The sequence below is a fragment of the Emydura macquarii genome, unplaced genomic scaffold, assembly GCF_026122565.2.
Source record: "Emydura macquarii macquarii isolate MOO-44397 ecotype Brisbane River unplaced genomic scaffold, CSIRO-AGI_Emac_v2 contig_3220, whole genome shotgun sequence".
In the NCBI taxonomy this organism is placed as follows: Eukaryota; Metazoa; Chordata; order Testudines; family Chelidae; genus Emydura; species Emydura macquarii.
The window spans coordinates 3,302,439-3,326,048 of NW_027133357.1; the positions used below are offsets into that span (position 1 = coordinate 3,302,439).

The following is a 23,610-nucleotide window of genomic DNA, read 5'->3' on the forward strand; positions in this document are numbered from 1 at the left end:
GGCTTTCCAACCACTGTTGCCCATCTTTGCCGATTTATCAATTTACTGTGCAGAAGTAGATGCAGTTGTAGAAATTGAACATTTAAAAAAGACCCATTACGTTTCACACAGCTTTGGAGGAAGATACGCCCTGAGCTCCCAAACTAACTTTCGTGCAACAAGCATCTAGAAGCTCCCAGCAGATGCAGTAATAGAACTGGGGAGTCTGCACTGATTGCCAGCTGTGGAGATGGACTCCCAGCACTACAGGATTAAACTTAACAGCCAGGAGCAAACAGCAGCAGCAGAACGTACACCTAAAGTTTTATAGTGTCAATGACTTTTTTTCATAAACAGACAGTGGTTTAAATAGGCTTTCACATCTTTCTGAAAATGACGATTAGGTCATTAAAATGGTGAGAGACAAGTGCATATTTGTTTTCCATGACCACTTCAGGCTACCTGGAGATTCATTTCACCTCCTCACATGGTTAGCCAAGATTTTTCAGCTTGACTACAGCATGCATAACTCTCTCTAGACAGAGGACATGCTGCCTATCTAACTCTATGGACCCTTGGAGAGTGTCTTTCACACAACCCCAAGGCAATTAGCCATGAAGTTGTAAAAGTTCCTTACTTTAAACTTTTAAAGTATTATTAAAAGCTGTCAGATGGATCATCTCCAAATGCAATGATTTGAAGGAATGGGACAGTGCAAAATTACAGTCCTCGACCTATTAGCCTCTTGCAAGAAGCTATTTTCAAAGGTTTTTAAAAAGACTCAATCCCACTTCACCGGGATGCTTAGGCTGAGTCCAGCTGTATGGCAAACTTCAGTGCATTAGTAATATTTAAGTGCACATGAAAAAACAAGTTGTTCAGGTTTTGCCTCATTCACATTTCAAAAATTTTCTCCTAGCAAAGCTCTCAGCCCAATAATGTATCAGGGAGAATAAGGTTTGTGCCCACTGAAGAAATAGAAAGCAAAAACAGAGATAGAGTGACAAAGAGTCTCTAATCATTCAGTCAAGTAACTACAGCATGGGGACTGTGGAGGGTACCTTTTTACATTTTGGTACAGAGGAACATTCCTGAGTTTATTTCATGCTGTCACCCTGTGCAGAGAAGCAAACCACATCCTTGGGTCTCCCAGTGCAAGAAGACAGACTGACATCATGAATCTCTGCCTGTAACCAGCACTGAGGTCACAATGCAAGACAGTAATGAAAACGATGCTTACTCTGAGCGTCTTTGCAATCGGGGAAGGAGACGACGGGGGAGAGTCGGACTGAGACTTCCTGTTTCGAGTGAACTCCTTACTCCTGGTGTACAAGGACGACATGGTCCCTCCGGGACAGGAGGGGGGATAACAGCACCTCTGCAAGAAGCAATGAAGTCCAAGTCTCCCCTTCCCTTCTGCTACGTGCTGCCAGGTAGCTCCTTCTCCGAAGTAAAATCAGACTAATTTAATCAACACAGTTATGGCAATTTTAAAAAGCCTGCTGCTTGAAGTGTGGTACTTTTAGGGATCAGCTTTATAGTAAACACTGCTCCCACAATGCTTCTTCCTGTTTAAGTTGAAGGGAAAGTGTTAACGAATACCTGCATTACAGTCCAGGGTGTTGCAGCACTGCCCTCAGAATCAAGGCCTGCTCTAAAATCGTCCACAAAAATGTTTTCTTTGTATCATCCAAAGCCAGAATGTCTCTGATGACCCTCAACAACTGCAGTAGGTACACCTCTTCCAGTCCCACAACAGGGAAGCCAGAGGAATAGTTAATTTTATCCAAATAGGAAGCTTTTGCAAGAAACCTATTTCTCTCCACAGCACGGCCGATAGCTCTCTGCTGTAGCAGCAGAGCTGAGCTGCATGATTTAAGAGAAACCAAATAGTATAAATCAGGAACGAATACTGTTTCAGAAAGGGGCAGTCCAGATGAAGTTGTGTTTTGTTCCATCCTCCTAGTTAGGGACGCCTTTAAACACACATCTTCCCTCCCCTCTTGCTGTTTTCTGACATCCCAAATCTTTACTTGTTCAACAAGGAATGCTGGAGGGAGGCCAAAGGCAAAGATTCACTTTCAGCTTGGGATCTAGGCTGCCACTTGTAGGAAGAAAAAGAAAACATGCAAACTCCCACGGCGAGGTGTGCTCAGAGCTGGAGGTCAGACAAATTCACTACACTTCACAAGGTCTACATTCTAAGCCACTATTTTGCAGCTGGCTATGGCAAAGGCTGCTTACTTAGGAAGATATGGTAACAGAAAACATTTCAGGTTACCATTTGACAGAGTGCTTACACACAGCACAACAGTACTTGGAGGACAAGTAGGGTTTTTTTAAAGCTTGTTCAGAGCTATGAGCAGGCAAATCGTAGCCTGTCTGATGTGCTGCCATTCAAGCTGACACTTTGGATTTTTCTTTTTTTTTTTTTTTAAATAAAAGTGTGTAACTGGCCAGTGCCTCTGCCTGTATCTTTTTTAACCTCCAAACTCATGCCACCTGCTCCCTCCCCTGCACACTGCCAGCTGGCTGGTCAGTTCTGGATACAGCCTTTATTGCACAAACTGGCCAGTCAGGAAGGCTGTGTTTTGAATTGTCAGTGCTGGCAAATAAAGAAAACCAAAATTTTTGCACATTTGAATAAATGCACTTTATAGGCAGAATGAATACCACTCCAATCCAAATCAAATAAGCATACCCAGTACATTTATTTGAATTACTGCACATGAAGCATGCCCAAAGAGCACTGGGAGGGATGGCAAGCACTTTGGAGGACAGAATTAGAATTCAAACGGACCATGACAAATTGGAGAATTGGGCAACAACTGATCAATAAAATGAAATTAAATAAAACACAAGTGCAAAGTGCTTTGCTTAGGAAGGAACAATCAAATGCACAACTACAAAATGGGGAATAGTGGGCCAGAGGCTAGTACTACGGAAAAGGATCTAGAGGTTATAGCACTTCACAAACTGAGTATCAGTCAGTGTGATGCAGTTATGAAAAAGGCTAATATTCTGGGGTGTATTAACAGGAGTGTCATATGTAAGACACAGGCGATAATTATCCCATTATTCAGTACTGGAGGGGCTTCAGCTGAAGTACTGTGTCCAATTCTAGATGCCACCCTTTAGGAAAGACGTAGATAAATTAGATAATGTCCAGAGAAGTGCAACAAAAATTATAAGGTTTAGAAAACCTGACCGATGAGGAAGGGTTATAAAAACTGGGCGTGTTTAGTCTTGAGAAAAGAACACTGGGGGAGGGGGGGGGAGGAGATCTGGTAAGAGCGTTCAAATATGTTAAGTGCAGTTATGAGAACATGGATCAATTGTTCTCCACACCCACTGAAGATAGGACAAGAAGCAATCCGCTTAATCTGCAGCAAGGGAGATTTAGGAAAAACTTTCCAACTACAATAAGTAAGTAAGTATTGGAATAGGCTTCCAAGGGAGGTTGTGGATTCGACACCATTGGAGGTTTTTAATAATAAGTTGGACAAACACCCATCGGGGATTATCTAGGTATATTTGATGCTGCCTCAGCACAGGGGGCTGGACTAGATGATCTCTCGAGGTCTGTTCCAGCCCTACGTTTCTATGCTTCCATCATTGAAGTGTTCTCATGTGTTAAGTAGGATCTCAGTCAAAGCAGCGTGTTTTGGAGAATGTGTGATCTCCCAAGCTTCTAACCCTACAGTGGTGTTCTTTGTTGGAAACACATTAGACCAGGTATCTGTTTACGGGACTAGTTCCAATTGTCCAGCATTAATGAAGGAGCAACACATTGCAACCAATGGATGGAGAATGCCACCGGGCTTATTTACACTGACCTCTACTGAAGTCAGCTATTGATAGGGGACTTTGTGCCCGCAGTTAACCTATTTTGTGGGGTACCCTGTCCTAGCTCCGAGTAATTTATCGCAGAACATGTCACAGTAAGTGTAACAAGCATTTTTTCTTCCAGCACTTCTATATCTGCCTATTAGTCTGTAATACCCTCCCTTTTTTAGCAAACGGCATGTCTGTGGAGTGCAAATATTACTGAAATGTGTATTTGGAGAATAGTGCTTAGGGAGTATGATACAGAACTTAGATATAGAAATTTGTCATTCATTCAGCACATCTACTGCCTTCATATTGGAGGTAAAGATAATTTCTATAGTACAATGTGTGTGGGGGACAATATGTGCTTCAGAGACTCATTCTCCACCATATAAATGAAGCCATCGCAGTGACCAAGTTTACTTGGCAGGTGATTGTGTTGAAGGGACAGTTATCTGTTTACAGGCAAACCAAAGTGATAGCTAGTGGGAAAGATTTGGAGAGGTTTTATGTATTCGGACAATACTTCTGTAAGGTAGGGAAGCATGACCTCAATTTACAGAAGGAGAAACAGAGCACATTGAAATTCAGTGACTTGCCTTCAGTCACATTGGGAATCTGTGGCAGAACCAGGGACTGAAAACATATCTCAAAAGTCTCAATCCAGTGCCTTAACTATGTGATCATACGCCCCCTCCTCAGTCTAGAGTCTAACACTGCTTTTTGCTATATCACAATGGGCAATAGTGCTATTTTGGTTTTCTACATGGATATTCATAAAACTCTGGCACACCTGTTTTTATCTTACACAGTCTTGGTTTCTGAGGCTCCAAAACAGTATACGATGATTCAAAATTAGCCTAGCTTGTGTAGCAACCACGAGAAGGTGTCACAACAGCAACAAGTCTGAAGAAGTCCATGTTAGTCACCAAGGTGGAGTTAAAGAACTCTGAATTCCGGTCTATTGTTTCTTCATTTCCCAACAGTATGCTAATACACTGCATAGGAACCATGCAGTGATTCATAACCATTCGTGGTCATATTCCTGTGGAGGGGGCAGGGAAGAGTTTAAGTAAGTGCAATGATTGGCAGTGACCTTCCCAGCTTGATTATTAAAACCAAAGCAAACTGAGTACTGTGCTCTCTACATATGCCTATTAAAACTAATACTCGTCTGGCATAAAAGTGCAAAGTGTTAGACAATGCCTAATTTCTGGCTAGAAAGGATAGCATGAGAATCACTTTTCATCACCCGGTCAGAAGTAGAGCAAAGTGTGAGGGGGGGGGGAGGTAAAGAGAGCCAAGAGACTGCTTTAACATTTAAATCACATTCAGACATGCAGCTACCTAATTTCTTTCCAGCTTTTTAGACTGTTTCCCTTTAAGCTTTCCCAAAGTAATTATCCAAACTGAATCTTCTATCCCTTGTGGTTCTGCTATTCCCCATGGTCTGATGGAGCTCGATGCTTCATGTTTGGGATTGCTGCCTGAACCTAACGGTTTTGTCTTGAGAATGCTCCTGTGTGTAAGTAGCAAAACATTGTATTCTATAGCTGTGTGTGTTGTCCTCCATGGTGGTTTGACTGCGACTGGGAACATTTACACAGCTACAAGTATGGTGATCTGCAGAACGAGGCATTTCAGGAAGAACACATCTCTGTTAATGCGCATGAACAATCCTACTGCCAGACTCCATTCACTGAGACACAGTCCAGGCAGGTACAGGACCTTTACAGCAACATTTCCAACAGCAGTTGAGTACAGCAACAGAAAAGATTCTGTACTCAGATCATCCCTGAAGTATAAATAATATAGTTTTAATTACACCCAGCCTCTTCAGACAGCATACCATTTGCCACAATGCAGGTTAGCACCCTCACCCATATAGGTATTTCAGGGAGAGGCAAGAAGCTAAAGTGAAATTGGGTACAAACACAATACCAACAAACCACTGTGTGGATCCTATTAAAGGAGGAGCCTTACACAAACAATTAATGGGGAAAGGGTGATGAACTCTAACCCAACATAGTGTATCAGAAAGAAGACTAGGCCAAAGCCCTCAGCCAAACAGATGGAAAAATTAAAATCTTTTAGCAATAAAACTTCCACCGTAGATAATTTATTAAGACAAATATCCTTCCTAGGCCATCAAGCCTTGAGCAAATTGGAAGTCTTCAAAGGATATGGAGCCAGTGGAAGAAATCCATTCTGAACAATAACTCTGCAAACTGTCTTCATCAGAGATGGATGCAGAACTGGAAACTGGAAATAGTTGGTAAAGACGATGTTCTCACAGCACACAGATTATCTAGGATCCAACTCCACAACACCTGTGAACATTGTTCAGCCAAGAAAGAAGTGGAAAAGTCCTTTTTGAAGAGAATTAGAAGTCCACTAGAGAAACACTGAAGAGTAGGCAAGGTGCAAAGAAAGGGACCAATGGCTTAGCATTTGTCCCATCTCTTCCAAACCACTGCTTTGAAATCCCTATTGCCCTTCAGTTCCTACGGGCAACTAAAAATTTACCACCTTCCCCTGGATGCTTGAAACACACACTATCATTGAATATGCACCATCCAGTTTATTTTGGCACAGTTTAACCAATGACAATTTTTTTCAGCTGTTTTAGTTCCAATAAATCCTGATGCATTCACACTAGAGTATATAATACACAAGCCGCTAAATCCCAGATTTTCTACCATTAATATTTTATGTATAGGGATTTGCATGTGATAAGGAGGACTGCCCCGGATTGTTTATTAACAAGGTTATTTTCTGGTCATTTCCCTTGAAGACTCCCATGAAGCAAAAAGCTCCTGAGTTCAAGTCACTACACTGAAGACAGTTTTGTGCGCTATTTTCAGATCTCTGTAATATCACTCATTTCCAATTCTTACTTTTAGACTGATTTTCTTAACATATTTAACTTGCCAGTTTTACTCTTACTTCCTTGGATCTAACTAAGCATGCTTCTCAAGCCACATGCCTTTTCAGTCAGTTCCATCAAGAGCCCTGTGGGCTTAGTAACCCCCATTTTCCATTTCACATCCTAGAAAGACTTCTGAATGGAGAGGAAGTTGTTTTAATATGAGGATGAGGGGTTTGATCAGAAGGGATAATGGTGCAAAAGGAGAGCCTGGGGGCAGGGAATCTGCTCCTTCATTACTTAGTTTGGACCCACCATTGAGATTGTTCTGCTTTACTTCAAGAAATACAATAAAAGTGTCAACTAGTTGGACTGTACAATAGAGATAAGTAAACCTGGCACCCAATAATTACTTCCATGGAACGTAACGTAGCTATTTATTGCATTAAAAAGTTATTCCATCTATATCATTTCTGAAACTCAGTAATGCAGACCAAATGCCTGACACTTACTTATGCACATTATTCACTCAATCTTGCTCTGACTCATGGAAATTTTTGAAATCTATATTCAAAAGTAGTTTTACACGAGATTAAAATCAGGGTTCACAAGAATATTCTAAAGCCTCATTTATTCCCGAGACACTGTTTTGGGGAAAGAATTCCAAAGCTTATGAAATTAAGCTGCCCTCGCAGTTGTGTTTCTATAGGCCAAGCTACAAAACCATTACTATCAGCTATAAAATAAAGTTCAAAGTAATTGTGTTGGATCAAAGAACTTTATAGAAAATACATGGAAATTTAATTTAAAAATTGAACTACTTGTCATGAGAGAGATCTATGATATAATTTGCTTAAATTGGTTTCTTGTGTTACTTGTTTGGTATACAAAACTAGATCCAGAGAACTGAGATCAATATTGAATTTGATAGTATACTAACTTTGTATTGAGTGCTTGGTGGTAATTTTGGTAGTGTGTAGGTCTGTAACGTGGTCAGAGGTTAATAAATTGCCTGACTACCTTAATATTGTTTCCTAAAAAAAATTCAGATTAAATAATTCCTAAATCACGGACAATCCTTGCATATACTGACTAAACCCCACTATTGACTTCCACTGAGAAAAGGTCATGGCTTTTTTCCCAATGCAGAGAGAGAGGTACTGATATTTGTAGAGGATGAATGCTGCAAATAACTGGTGGTTAATCAAATAAGTCTTACTAATGTTAGCCAAGAGCTAGCCATTCTGAAATTAACATCTGTTGCTCTACAAGCAGAGATGGATGGTTACAATGACACTGCATCCCAGATAGTATAAAACACAGGTAACTGGAGTATAGGTTTGGAATACTTTACAGGGGGTAAACAGCCACAAAAGCATTCTCAGACCCTTTAGGTGGATTTACGTACAAGATTCAAACTTTAATTTGTACACACTATTGTTTATTCCATATTCCCATCATCCTTAAGAAATTCTGCCTGCATTGCATTATAATCCTCTATTTCAGTGGGTGACCTCTTGTTTTGAGATTGGTAGCTTACTCATTCTTTAACAGTAGTAACAATAACTTACTTTTGTTTCTACTATATGGGAAAAATGTACATTTAAAATCTGTTTCAGACAAATTAACTGTAGAGGGAAAGAAAAATTTAATGTAACGCTCTAAAAGGTAAGATGTACATAAATACTGCCTTAGCAGGCTTATTTAGAACCAAACAAGGTTATGTCCGGCAATAGAGGGCTGAGCAGACTGTAACAAAAAAATTCTAGGGCTGGCACTAAGCTCTGTTGTAAACATGTAACGGCACTGCATTAGTTTCCCATAAATGGAATTCAAACTGTACAAGTGACTGTCTCATCTGCAGTGTACCAACTGGTGTTCCCATGAGCTGACTTTATCATAGGTCTTACAGATTTCCAGTCTAGGAAGGAAAGGATCCATTTTTTCCCACCATCCCAAAGTCAGTCAGTCAGTCACACAGACACCTGGAGTCATAAGTTTCCCCACCCTACATACTAATCCCATCATTCAATTGAGATGAAATGCAATAGCTTGTTTTCTGCTCATACAAAGGTTGGAAGCCCTAAACCAATAGGCATATCTCAATCAGCACTAAAACTAACTTGTGTAGTGCCTCTTAGCCCCTTGTTTCACATGCAAAATTCAAGGTTTCTGGACAAAGGGTTTTGTTTTGTTTGTTTTGTTTTTTTGCCTAAAATAGACGGTCCTAAAGACTGCAGTTCTAATTCCATTCTAAATTCTGGATATAAAGCTAAGAAACACGGGCAGTGACAGTGCTGAACTCCCTCATATCATCATCCCCATTATGCTTAAGTCTCGAGAGGAGAGTCCACTTCTAGCGTTAGTTTGATTTTCAGGCCAGTTAGAATCTTGGGTCTCAGCTGAAACTGTGTGATTACTGACCCATTAGGAACTGAATTGAAATCAAGTGCTGATTTCACACAGGCAGCAAAAAGGACAATAAAAAAAAAAACCTATTAACATGTCTTTCCACATTCAGATTTACACCACAGAGTCAGTTCTGCATTTTACTTAGAAAAGTGATGCTGCAACTTTAAAATGAGAACGCTACTTGACAAAAATCGAACTGCTGCTTTATACCGTGCATGTGCAATTCCCATTCAGCACAGTGCTCATGGAAGTGACTCAAAGTTCCAAGCTCGTGGCTGCCATCGGACACAGCATTTTTTCAGTGTATAATATTTTCCACTCAGAGCTGCTCAACAATGATTACATTATAGGAAATGTTAGTCCTCTTCCTCAGGATAGCTCTCATACCAAAGATGCACGAAGTAGTAACAAATCAAATAAATGAAAGAGGAACATAAGTTTACAGAAATTTGCTGAAGGGCCATACTGGGGAAGTGTACCCAAGACCAAAGTAACATAATAACCAGATGCAAATGCAGCCATTTTAAACCAAAGGGGACTTTCCAGAACAGGAGAGCTTAGTATGTAAACAGATATATGAAAGCCTCAGAGGGCTATTAATATGCCTAAGACACAAATTTTATTCTGTTCATCTCTGGATGCACCAGATTCCATGCGCCTCCTACCCAACCCAGCCATCCATGACCTTTCCTGTTCATTTGTGTATGGAAATAACCAGGGAGATATGAAGGATGGAACGAATCTGAAATACTTTAAATAAGCCTGCCTTGTTAGTATGCAGTGTAATTGTAGCTCTGTTGGACCCAGGATACTAGAGACACAAGATATCACCTCACCCATATTGCCTTTTTAATGACACTGGAAACATTTATAACTAAAGCAACACAATTCCACTTCTTTATGGTTTCTAACCTATTTCTGGGTGCACTGCAAGTATATAAGCTGGCACACTGAAATGAACTCAAGCTATGTTATGTCCTTTAGCACTGAGGGTCAGTGTTACAGACAAGGGTTTCCCAGATCACCAGCAGGACAGTACACACTAAGGAAAGCTGTTCTGTCCAAAGGGACTCTTTTGCATGACCGCAGAGGCCCACCAATTTCGAAGGAATTCTGCGTGGGGACAGGGGTGCCCACTTGGTGCAGACCGATGGATTGCAGCCTACGCTTACTTCACTTTCTTCTGCACATTACCTTTTGTGCAACAATGCTAGAAGTAAATGGCAACATTTATAAGCAACCTCCACATACTAGTAGGTTTAGACTAGACCAAAAGTCTAAAAGTACAGTACTAAACCAAGAAGCTGAAGCACAAGTCTAGCCTTTGGAGCCAACCAGACAGAGAAATCTATAGCCACAATCTAATAACAAGGTCAGTGTGAACTCCAGAAAGCATACTGGGATTATTCTCTCGTTTAATCTCTCTTTGGACACAGAGCCAGATGTAAGATGGTTTTGTCTTGCTTGCTTGCCTTCACCAAGCATAGTTTCATTCTGCCCCTTCCAGAGTGACCTGGATGATTAAAGGGAGCAATCTGAAGAGGCTCAGGTATAACATTTGTTTTACGTAGAACAGATTTGTGGGCTTGGATTACTCAGCTTTTCACGGAAACAATATGTCCCCAAATGCCTGGCACCTTAAACAGGAATTGGTCAGTTGCCACTTCATTTTTACTGTAGCATCCAGGCCAATGCGATGATTTAAATGCTGTATCATGGTGACCCATAAATAGCAAGTCAGACTTCCTTCCCAAAACAGCGATGTTTTAAGAAAAAGCAACAGAGGGTCATGAGGCTGGACAAAACATATGAGACTGATCATCTGTGCAGATGGTGAGCGAAGTTTTAAAAAAAAATTTGCACAATACATATTTATTTCTGTAGTGCCCCGCCAAGATACTCAGTGTACGACAAACATAACACAGCCATCCCTAAACATACTAAGGGCTCCAAGGTTAAATGCTGTTGCAGACTAGTTTACTGCCATTTTTAGCTTCAACTTTTACTCAGATACATGTTGCTAACTGTGCTCATTTAGATTGCAGAACCACCTTCCCTGCAGCATACACAATCCACTGTAGCATTTTTGTTTGCAATAGGGCTGAGTGGAGCCAAAACTTTTGAGACCTATCCTTATTCTGTGCATGATTAAGTGCCTTATTTCATTGTACTCATTTAAAGTGACATACGGTTCCTCCCACATTGCCTTGGACATGGGCCAGGATGGCTTCCCTTCCATGTCATACTGCATCTGTGCTAGAAATGAATACAACATGGTAAATATTTTCCCCCTCTCTTTACATCACAATTTGCCCAAGAGGAACTGTGCATCAAACTGATCTTTAACAGGAAGTTATGGTAAATATTAACATTTTATACTAATCTTGATAGGCAGGCTTTTCTTCTATATCAGGCAATAAAGGGTTCACCTATGGCTGACTCTTACTAAATCAACTTCCCTTGTATCTGGACAAAGCAGAACAGCTTGTGCCTTGGACATACCTTACCATATTAGGCAATCAGATCCTAGGAAGTGGAGCACTCAAGATGTAGGCAGGCCCTCCCCTCACCTAAAAGGGCATCCTAGGAACTTCCTGTGCAGCACAAAACAGTTTCCTTTTTTGAAGTAGGGAAAGGGACGGGAGGAGGATGAAAGGACAGACTCCATCATGGTTCTAACTGATGGGCTTGCACGGCTATTCAAATGTGCAATCATGTTATTAAAGATAGCACCTTTGTAATGGAGTCAGGGTCAAGTGTTCCAAAATACAAGCTCCCAGCTAGTTTGATTTAAAGATGTATGTGTATTTTTTAAAGCAAGGAGTTTGACAAGCCCCCCCAACTAGAAAAAAGCTAAACTGGCATTAGTCATACCAGAGACAAAAATAATAAATACCAATTATGAAATTATAAATGAACATACCTAAATCAAGAATTCAAAGTTATGGTTCTGCAGCAGCTGTAACATTGCCACATGGCAGCTGCAGTTTAATGAAAGGATTCTCAGATGCATCAGGTTTCACTTTGAATTTCTAGGGCTGAATTCCTTGGATACTTATAAAATGCGTGAGAGCACAAACTCCTACAGCCTTGTCTGATGACACTGTGTTAATGACAAGGTGCTCAGAAAAGTAAATGCTGTGGAGTGGAATTTGGCTATCTAGTGATTTTCAGCAATTTAAAACACTACTTACTAAAATTTTCCTGAGTAATAGGATAACATTCAGTACAAATAGAAGTGTGCTAAACCCATAGCCGTATGACTTACTTCTGTATAAAGGTAAAATCCATTAACATGGCTGTGGTGAAGTTTTCTCTGGGCTGATACCAGAGAAATTTCATATAAACAGGCCTTTTCCTCATCACCGCTCATCTCACCAAGTAAGCATTCAAAAGGTGCTCCATTGTATTTGTACACTGGCTAGGTTTACAGAAAGTATTTCTGTAAGATGATGCGTTGGCTGACAAGTTTATAGGCATGTTCTTGTACTGAGAGAAAGACTTGGCACAGAGTTGAGTGTTACAAAAAGCTTAAATGCCCATTGGACCAGTTTTGGAATTTATGGGTGAGGCACATTTTTGTACCAGCCATAATTCCACTGAGAAGAACTGCAGGAAAATAATTTCTTTATGAATTACAACCTTTGTTCTACTTTTATTATATAAAACTTGCTATTTTAAGTTACATTTTTCTTCCAGCTTTTTTGTCCAAACAATACTACCCTAATCTAAATTTTGCATCCAGATTACCCAAATTCACATATTTGTTGATCTTTCAGGTTTTCTGATACACACCCAGTAGTAAGGACTTTTCTCTCCAAACAAGCAGCAAAGAACCACACTCTACATTCCTCACCACTACTGAAAGTATTTCTTTCAGTACAGCAACATGTCTATAAATTTGTCAATCAACGCAACATCATACAGAAAGTGAACTGGGACTTGCTGGACAAGGAGACGGGATGAGACATCTGAGAAGTGAAGACACATGGACTAGACAGGCAAAGAAAATGAGACTGGGATGAAGAGGCAGGCTTTATGTGGAAAAAATACAATGGTCATGTAATTAACAATGATCTCATAATGCATACGCTCAAGGGGACTGAGATAAAATAACCTTAACTCTGGAATTTTCTGTTTTTGAGTGATTTTTGCAGAAAAACTTTTTTTTTTTTTAAAAACAGTTTTCATAATTTAATGGGTTTTTTAAAAAGCAAACTAATACAGAAATTCCATTTAAAACCTTCAGATCCATCACACAGACCTCTACCACTTGAGCTAAGTGAATAACTGCTAGCAGTAGTAGGTTGTCATCCCCTCTATGGATCAGCGCTAGGCCAAGTGTCCCATCCTCCTCTATGGGTTTCACTGATATTTACTAAAAGCAGAGGAATGGATAGGACTCAGGAATATTGGATTCCATTCCAGACTCTGAAGGGTGTGTCATTTAGTGGACCCAGACTCTTCTGCCTTCCCTCTCTAAGCTTGACCTCTTCTGCCTTGTCCCCTCCAACCTGTCTAGGTCCTGTGTCTTCCACGCCGGTTCCTCATTCCAGTCTTATTCCCCTTGCCTACCCAATCCAACTCTCCACTCCTCAGGCTTCTCATTCCAGTCCTAGTCTAATCTGCCTCTCCACTTCACCCAGGCTTCAAGTCATCCCCTCTCATATCATGCTGGGGTATAGATCTGTGTTTCCTCGTCAACCCCCACCAACTTGCCTGGTCACAACCCAGCCCAGAGCAGCAACTACACAGAATGATGAGCTTCGTTTCCACAACCCTGAGCTGGCGCATGCTCTGTGGGCATGGTCACAAGCAGGAGTTGTGAGGGGTTGAAGCCTGCTCATTGTGGGCAGATTTTTAGCAGCTAAACTCTAAGAAGTCTCTAATTTCTAAATTGCCCAACTTTGCACAGGAACAGCACAACACATCACTAACACAAAGGCCAGCAGCCTGCCAAACTTTAAGTTCCTGTTCCCAAAACAATGGGCACTAGAGCTTTCCAGAGAAAAGGCTGACGTGTGTGTGTGTGTGTGTGTGCGCGTGCGCGCGCACACACACACTTTAACATGGACAAAACAATGTATTTTTTTCGCTAATATTTTTCTCTGAAATGGTCAAACAATTTTGGCTGCAACTTCCCAGGAAAAGTTTCAGCTTCAGGCAGACCCTTGGCATGGAAAATTTCAGCTCAAAATGGTTCAAGTTCGGCATCTTTAGGCAACTGAAAAGAGGTTCTAATAATGGGAAATGTTGGGCGACCTTATACAGGTGGTGCTATCGATCTGTCTACCATACAGAGCGTGGGAAGAACATCTTGAGTTCCATATTTTTAGTGTTCTATAAGGGAAGGCTGGCATGAGCAACTTGAGGCAAGTGCAATAAGTAGATACCATGCAGTCATCCCATTTTCCTCTCAGGCTTACTCCCCATCAGATTCACTTGTACCACGCTGAGTCAAAAGTGGGGCATTTTTAAGGAAAGGATCAAGCGTCCATGACAAAGAAAATTTCATTCAAAATATGGATCCCTCAATAATTGATTAAACCAGCGCCACCAACCACCATGCCGCAAAATGATCTGGATAGCAAAATATATGAAAAATCCATTTAGACTGAATGAAAGTGGGTTCTTTTTAAACAATAAAATCATATGTCCATGCTGGCACCTGATGTCAACCACCAGGGACAAGTATTTATGAAGCCTCGAACAGCTGTTATTTTTCTCCCGGTCTAACAAATGATGCACTGATGGTTTCAGAACAAACTGTTCAACAGACTAAGATGTGTTCCTGGCCCAAAGCGTGTCTCAGCCCAAGACAGACGAAACAAAAAACAAGGCAAGATACTAGACTCTTCAGGTAATGGAGGGTTTGCAAGTACTGATGAAAGAAAGGAGGAGGGATTTGAAGGAGAGGAGGAACTTGGAGAATAACGAGACTGTGACTGTTCCAGTCGTAGGGAACAGAAGAATAGAAGGCATAAAACCCAGAACAAGACAAGAGTGCAGGCACAGGAAGTACAGCTATACTTGTTTTCTAAATTAGAATGAATTCCTCTTAACTCCAAATGTGGCTCCATAGAGTTAAGAGACATCTGCTTTCCTTGGGACCCTTCATAGCCACACTCACCAAGCATTGCAATCAGCCTTTTGATACAGTAAATTAGACCCCCAGCACAGCCTCTCTCTCTCAGCCTCTATTACAGCTCTTCAGGTTTCCTTGAGAATCAGACTGCACAGACCTCAGAGAATGGCAGACTCAAGGTGTATGCGCCCTGTATCTTTCAGAGGAAAGATCAGCAAGCGACCAGCTTCACAGAACTGGAGTGAATAGCAGGCCTGGAGGTAATGTGCTCTTCAGACACTTTTACTAACAAATACAAGTGAATTCACAGTAGTCCTGCTGCCATCAAAATTAGGTAAGAGTAAGGTAGTTATTAAGGCAGTGTACAATGTTGGATCCTCACTTACCCGAGATGCCTTCACTTCCTCGTTCCCATCAACCTCGTCATCCTAGAGAGAAAGAAGAAAAGGAATGTAGCCATATAGTGGTAATAACTTCTATAGCAGCAAGGTTTGGATTTTCTGATGTTTAGGTGACTAGGCTTTTCAAGAGATAGGTGGCAATTCTTGATATCTCGGTAATTGTGGAAAGCTTTTGAGAAAGGGACCCATAGAAAGGGATTCTAAATCTCAGTAATCAGTGGCAGATTCTCAAAGGCAGGAGATGGTGCTTATCTCAGAGCTTCTCCAATCACCTCCCATTTGATAAACTTTAAAAGACAAGGTGGGTGAGGTAATATCTTTTACTGGACCAACTTCTGTTGGTGAGAGAGAGAAGCTTTCAAGCCACACAGAGCTTTTCTTCATCTCTGTGCAAGCTCAAAAGCTTGTCTCTCTCACCAACAGAAGTTGGTCCAATAAAAGATATTACTGCACCCACCTTGTCTCTCTAATATCCTGGGACCAACACGGCTAAAACAACTCTGCATACAAACATTAAAGGAGTTATTAGTCTATCATAAAAACATATTGGAGGAAAGTTGTTTAGCCAACAAACCACCTGAATGGCTGAACTTTTAGCTTTTCAGAACAGAGGTTTAATTTCAGTACCATGTAATGCAAAGTCCGTGGACAGTCCATGAGCCCTGTGGAGGAGAGTTATATTTTTAAGCATTGATTAGTTTTACTTTTTATAAACGGAAAGCTTTTTTTTTTTTTTTTTTTTAAATAATAAAACCTAAAAATCAGTCTGTTCTTAACTTGAATTGCTCAGGTGACAGCAACACACAAACTTTGCTTAGCAGTGCCATATGAAACGTCACGTGGAGAAAGTGGATTTGAATTGTATTTCAAAGTATTCCCAAGAATAGTTTAAAAAAAATGCATTGCAGCAACCTTCTTGTAAGAAGAACGTCTATAGAAGCATTGGAACTCAGATTGCAAGCCAGTTTTCACCATGGATCAGTAGGAAAATTTCTGTGCTTACTTGAAAGTTTTCTTTCTTTGAGTAAGAAAGTCCACAGAGCTGTTACAGTGCATACGCCAGCCTACTTGCAACTTGGGAGCAGTGACCTGTCAGCCACTGGCACCAGGGAAATGCCCTATCTTCTGAAGCTCCCTCCACTTGCCATAACTTCCACAGCCAGCTCAATAGATTTGAATTATCTTAAGTTACATTATGTTAAAACACATTTTGAGGAAACCACCAATAATTTCTCCTACTGCAGAGCATAGTCAATTCCACCTAATGACAAACCCAAATCCTTGGATGTCAATTTCCAGGTCTATTCTGAATGCTCCATTTGTCTCCAGGGTGGGCTGGATCTGTGGATCTTGTTACTTGAAGAAAGAAAATTTTAGGTAAGCACAGATAAAGTATTCCTTTTCTTTATGCCAAGGTCCACAAATTCATTACAATGGGATTTTCAAAGCAGTGTGCCTTCAGGGTGGGAATCAGGATCGTCCTTTAAATATGAATATCCAAAACAAGGTAGATTATATATATATATATATTTTCACCTCCATCTTCCCCCGCACACGAAAGGTGTGGAGAAGACTTTTGCCAAAAGAAGAAAGATGGCATTGGCTAAGATTGGATGACCAATGTTTAGAATTTGGAAAACTAATGGCCATCTAGCAGATCTCAATACAGGAAACATGACTATTCCACCCTGAGATCATCAGTGCTCCTAAGGACTGGACTTTGAGATTTAACCAAACAAGGGATATTTCTTGAATTTACATAGTGAATGAATCCCATGACAGTTATATGGGCTACCTGTCTGAATTAGAAGTAATACTGGGTCTTGTTAGAGAAGTCTCCCAATTTCAAATAAAAACTTCCATTTGAATGGGAACAGCCATCGGAAGGATAATCTAATGGATAGGAAGTATTACGACAACTCCTGCAAGAGCTCGAAGTGGGTAGCACTATAAAGAGCAGAATGAGATTGCAAGGTCGTGTGGTGCGACCTAGCAGGGTTGGAATAAGATTGATGCCTTAAGGAAGCATTTAATGTTGGGATTTGTACAAAAATACTTTCTTGAAAGTGCTGGGAACGTTATACTACAGAGACTTGACTGGCCACTTACACCCGCAATAAAACCTATCTGGAGGAACTCACGGCTATATTTCACCGGTTTAATATGATAGTTAAGCTAAGGGCTTTGCACCAGCCAGTTGAATAACTTCTATTTGTTGACTTTTTCTTTAGTATCCATAAAAACAATCAGCACTTCATCCAAGTATTTATCACAAACCTGCCTGGTCCCAGAGGGAGGACTAGTCTTGTCATAGCAGATGTCCTCTGTGAGGCAGATGTCCAAAGATCCAATGATAGGTTAATCAGGCCTGAGTGCCATAGCTTCTTCAGGCAGAAAGGCATAAACAGCATCACTGCCATGCCCTCATTGCTATATTTTGTACTCGGGGGGAGCAGAAGAAAAGGTGGGAATACATAGCAGTGACCTGGCTCAGCTCAGAGGGGTCATTCACCACTTCACATCCTGGATACCGACACAGGATGCTCTTTATTGTTTCCAAATGCAAAGAGGTAAGTCACCAGCCTACCAAACTGACATATGCCAGACAGATTTCTGGATGCAGGAGCCCCTCTGCTAGTCTGACTTCTGTCATGTTAAGTACTGGGATTCATCTCCCTCTTTGTGAGCAGTGCACAAAAGACATTTTGCTCCACCCAAACACGAAAATCTCTCTGGGGTAGGGCTGATGGTGTTTTTCCCTCCTGAACTACTATGAAAACCCTGTGAGAGACACAGACTGTCAACCACAATAGGTCCATTATCACTGGAAGGAACAGCACTCAGATCTCCAGGAGGTTCCAGCTGGAGGTTGCTGTATTCTTTCAGATACTCATTCCCTGATCTTCGGTTGGGAAGATCTATTAAAAAAATCATTCTTTGCATTCACCAGTTGTGGGAATGGAGGAGCTACAGTTGGAGCTAGATTTTTACCAATGGATGAGATAGGTGAAATGTAGAGAGGATACCCAGAACTACTAGATATGTATTATATGAACTCTGGATCACTGAAGCATGCCTTTGTACAAGATCAGAATTCCCAACATGAATTTCTGTGACACCACTTTTCCATTTTGGCAATTGTCTTTAACATTCTTCGGAGATGAGACCTTGTACCCAATACTACTCATCCTTATGACTGTCTGACTTCCTTGGCATCATGTATCTGTTCCGAATCCAAGCAATTCCCAGAACTATATTACTCTGTACTTGCTTCAGCTCTCCGTACAAAACCCTGATCAGAAAAAATGTCCAGGAAGAGATAAGTGACTTTCCTTTTCCCCTACAGCCAATATTATTGCTAACATGCTCCTGGGCAACATTGGGAGCACACGTAAGATCCAAAGGTAATGGACTGACATTAAGAAAAAGGCAGTCATCCATCTGCATGACACAATTGTCTGAGGATGGTAAAACGGGAATATTTTGGAGACAAGCCTCCTTTAGGCACTCTTGGTGTTTCAGACAGAGCCCTGCTTGGCTTGTCCCCGAGTCTGAGTCTAGAAATAGAATGGGGAGTGGGTTGCAGTGCTCCAGCCTGAAGGAGATGGTTGATTTCATTCATGCTGTGGCCTTGTCATGGGTTGCCAAGACTGAGAATGGGACAAAGCTGCTCTTGTAATTCTTGCATAGCTCCAAAGGGTGGCATCCCATTGGACAGTGTCAGTCACAGTTCAGTGCCAGAAGGGACCACCAGATGGATCATCGAGTCACTGACCTCATTTGATCAATGCTATTGATAGCCCTTTTGTTCACAAGTTTAAAGAACCTAACTCCAATCGGGAGTCTAACTCCAGATAAGGTGGGCTGGGAGATCTGGTTAGCTGATCCTGCACTTGTCCCAGCTATCACTTACAAAGAAGTATTTTCTCCCATTGTACTTCACAGACTGTTTCATATTCTTATTTACAAAGATGGCTCCTTCTCCAGAGAGTTCTCAATCTAAGTATAAAACAGATGGGCAGAGAGACAGACAAGGGATACCAGGAAACAATTAGACAATCTTGGACACTGACAGGCAGTGGTCTCAGCACACCAAAGCAGCCTAATCATTGTCAAGTTTTTTGTAGGCATTGGAAAGTTGAGTTTTAAGGAGGATAATGAGTTTGGCATATGACCCATGTTCTTTGCTCCTTGCCACTATAGAAATGAGGATTGTAAGTCGACTTTTCTGATGACTATGCACTGTATCACGAGGAACTGATCTGTCAGTGTCTGATCCTAATGACCAACAGCCCACGTACCTGGATTAAACAGATTAAATCCCACTTTTTCTCTCTCCCCAGCCCCCAGGGTGCTTTAGAGACCACACCTGTAATCAAAGTCCATCAGTGTAAGTACCGTGTGTGAAGGCATGCTGAGGTACTCAGGGTGTAGGTGTCTATTCATATTTGTTGGCCTGATGCTACCTGGGTTTTCATGCCTAAAGAAGAGGCTAAGACAATGCCCCCCCAGAGCTGGTGGTCTGTGGATGATCTGTATATAGTGATACCACCATTCTTTCAAGTAAAAATCATCCAAGTCAGAAGACAGAGTCCCTGACGTCTGGGAAAATAAGTCATATTGATCTGTGATAGAAATACCAGGTTACATTTTGATTGGTGCACACTGAGGACCCTCTGGCTTTATAAAAAGAAGGCCAGGGAAAGAAAGAAATCATGGGCCAGGATGACCCTTACTGTCAGTCTGTTCTTCCACACCTGGAGTTGAGGTGACACTGTCCACACGGGGCTGTGAAGAAAACTGTGTCTTGCTTGCCTAGCCAGCCAAACTCCCAAGGAACACCCATTATGGGGGAAACGAGACACACAGACCGTTCCCTTTTGTCTCTTGCTTTTCTTGGCCTCTCTCCCTCCCTGGGGCCTGCAGAGTGCCAGTCGCTGTTATTACCTCTGAAAGGCAAGAGGAGCAGCAGAGACACACTCCCCAAAAATCCAAGGCAGGCCCGGGACACAGCTGGTTGTGAGAGACACACAGAGCCTAAGTGCTAGCCTTAGAGTTTGGAGATCCCCTCAGAAAACCTCAGCAGCAAGGTGGGCTGGGGGATCCGCTGGCCACTGGGGAAACAGAGAAAACTGAGGGAATTGCAGGAGGAGGACATTGGCCTGCTGCTAGGAAGTGACAGATCTGGTTCTGCCCCCATGCTGCAAGCAGGTTGAAGCACTCATTGTAAACGAGCTGTGGACCAGCACATGAAGAAGAAAACTGGCTTACCATTCAAAGTGCTGTCAGATATTGCCATAATAAATTAACCTGTCTCTCTGATAAGCCATACCGCAGCAGGCTGGACCCTGGCTCCCCTTCCTTCATATAGGGGCTCCTGTAGTCAATGATGAAGAAGGCTGTCCTCCATAAGCAGGAGGCTCAAAAGGAGTTCTCGCTAACATCTCTGTAGCACATTTCACAGTAAAAAGGAGTTTTTCCCTCCTGGTACCTTTCAGGCCTACACACTAAGTTAACAGGACACAGCCGTCACATTTGAAACCAGAAGCAAGGGCACGCTGAATGTTGTGGAACAAATTCCCTTTTCTCCCACCCCAAAAAGGTCACTCACATCTTTTGTCCAGAAAGAGATTCCAGTGCCTCTTCGCCTCTCCTTTGGCCGCCGCCTCTCTCGGATTGACTGCTTGTTTGGAGATCTATCATCTACATCCTGATCTTCGCACTCTAGCCAAGCAAGGACAGACTGCTTTGGTTTAAATGATTTACATGTGGGATTTTTGCAAAGTCCTAAAGACATTTTCAAACGGGCTTCCATCACCAAGAAAGGGCTTGTGTTGCATTACGCCCCAGTCATTAAACATATGAGATGGAATCCCTTTTCCCATGACACCTAGTACTTTGCACTCCTTCTCCCTGGAAAGGCCCAGCGAGGGGGTGCCCCTTCATCTGCATAGCTCACATCATCATGCGGGGCATGAGGAAGGAGTTACAGTGACTAAGCTCGCTACCACCACTTCCTGAAGGATCTAGCTGTTCCCTCCCAGTAGATGGTCAAAGGAAAAGCCACCATCTCTTATTCCTGCCTGCAAAGGCTCCCCCCCCCCCACACACACACGAGAAGCTGCCAGCTCACCTGTACAGGTCCCCTGTTGGAAGAGCAGGAAATAATAAACCTAGAATCTCAGGCTATATACACTAAGCGTATTGCTTAATTCATTAAACACCCTGACTTGAAATGCTTGGGCTATCTTTTCATTTTAGGAGGTACATACCATTTTTCTCCATCTCAGTGGCTGTGCTTTGGAAGTCTTCTGGGTTCACAGAGTCAGGATCCAGAGACCTGCTAGTTCGGGCCAGGTGAGAACTTGTGTAAAGAGAAGGGGTTGATGTCGAGGGAGATACTGGTGTCGTGGGTTTGTCTGTTTGTGTTGGACACCTTAATCGCCGATAGACAGACTGTAAATAAACAGAGCCATAAATAAAGGTTAGCAGAAATGTAATGACTAGGAGAGCTAATGGATGTAATCACTCGGAGTCTACAGACCTCCTTGCTGCTGTTGGATATTTTAAACCACACACTGTCAGGACAGATTAGGTAAACAGCATAAAGTTTATTCTACCTGGCTGGGGTGAGTGGAAAAACAGAAAACTGTTTTTTGTTTGGTTTTAAAGTGATTTTAGATGCACAGCCACAACCTGACTGCAGCTTGAAGACTGAATGCTATCATTGCTTGATCCATACTTCCAAGACTAGCAAGGTATTCTTTATAGAAATAAAATATCGAGAGTCTAAAGGGGGCAAAGGAGACAGGACCATTATATATCAGTCCCCACTAATGTAGAAGAATTTTTGGCCAATATTGCCATGTCACTCCTGCAGAGATTTAGGAGAGCATCACCACAGGACTTGGTTCACAGTAGGATGTGGTATGGAAATGCAAAAAACTGAGCATATTTTATGGAAAAAGCCAATCCAGGCTATAGAAGATGGTCAGTACAAACATCACTGAGGCTTTCAGGTAGCTTGCTAGGTGTGTAATATCTACTAAAGAGTTGTTGGATTCAGACTCATTTTACTGTCAAGTGGCTGTTAATCAGCTTCTATGTAAAACAAGGGTACATGCCAGTGACAAGATTAACAGTTGTATATCAGGCTTGGCTAATTCAACTCAACTCTTTCCATAGGAAGTCAAGGGTGAGGTTTTGTACACAAGGGGTTCCACAACTCATCTGTTTACAATACTTCTCGTGGTTTTCATTGACTTAACTCCAGTTGGATGTTCATTTTGCAGTAAGGATTGTCTCTGTATGAAAAACAACTTGGGTTCAAGAGTCCAAATAAATGTAATGCCTGGGGAGATGATGACCTCCTCTGAGATTTCTCTATCCCACCCCAACCCCCAATCCACCAACTACACTCAAAACATCTGTAGAGGAACATTAAGGCTAGGCCTCAGTCCTGCCCCTTATTGCCAGAAGCGTGGAACCGCGACACAATTCTCCTTTCAGGAGCCTTTGATTCCATGGTACTGTTATTCTCATGATTTATTTTGTCTGACAAGAGACAAGTGAAATTTCAAGTGAAGAACAAAACAATATTTGAGCCATAGTACAGCAAGACTATACACAGCTTAATTTCCAAGTACCCATATGTCTAGATTACTCAGGCCTGGGTCAGTTCGGACTGTACCAATCCTCCTAGCAGCAATTCCACAAGGAGGCAGTCAACAGAATTGTACGCGGTCTCAGGTGTCCCAAACCCAAAACACTTAATTCTGAAGTAGCAGCTAGTAAGGATAGGGAAATCACCTCCTCATCAAGGTTTCTATTCCACCAGGGCCGAGTCTCCTCCTTTCGCTCACCACCGTCCTCAGTGCTCTCTGGTTTCTCACTCTGCTGTTCCTGAGCTTGCCGCTCCACTCGAGATCGGCTGAAGGTTCGTTCTGCCTCCTGAAGGTCTGTAAGGGTTACACCCTGGGAAAGAGGTAAGACTACATCAGTTTCACATGCTGGTTTGTTGTGTGCTTCATGCACCTGAA

At 41.9% G+C, this 23,610-nt stretch overlaps 1 protein-coding gene across 6 annotated transcripts in view; it reads right to left on the bottom strand.

Moving 5' to 3' along the window:
* The window catches only part of PPP1R12B (protein phosphatase 1 regulatory subunit 12B), a 145,353-nt gene that overhangs the window by 37,832 nt on the left and 83,911 nt on the right, over positions 1-23,610 (bottom strand). For 4 of the 6 annotated variants that reach the window (XR_010916859.1, XR_010916861.1, XM_067531427.1 and 1 more), the window contains 4 exons: positions 23,381-23,545; positions 21,844-22,027; positions 21,183-21,295; positions 15,557-15,598 (listed from right to left, as the gene is read on the bottom strand). Coding sequence is in view for 3 of the 6 variants with exons in the window: in XM_067531427.1 (XP_067387528.1) it covers positions 15,557-15,598; positions 21,183-21,295; positions 21,844-22,027; positions 23,381-23,545 (504 nt within the window). In the remaining 3 variants the exon portion in view is untranslated. Of the gene's footprint in view, positions 1-1,219; positions 6,023-15,553; positions 15,599-21,182; positions 21,315-21,843; positions 22,028-23,380; positions 23,546-23,610 lie in introns of those variants that run through there. The other 2 variants (XR_010916860.1, XM_067531429.1) reach the window with 2 other exon arrangements.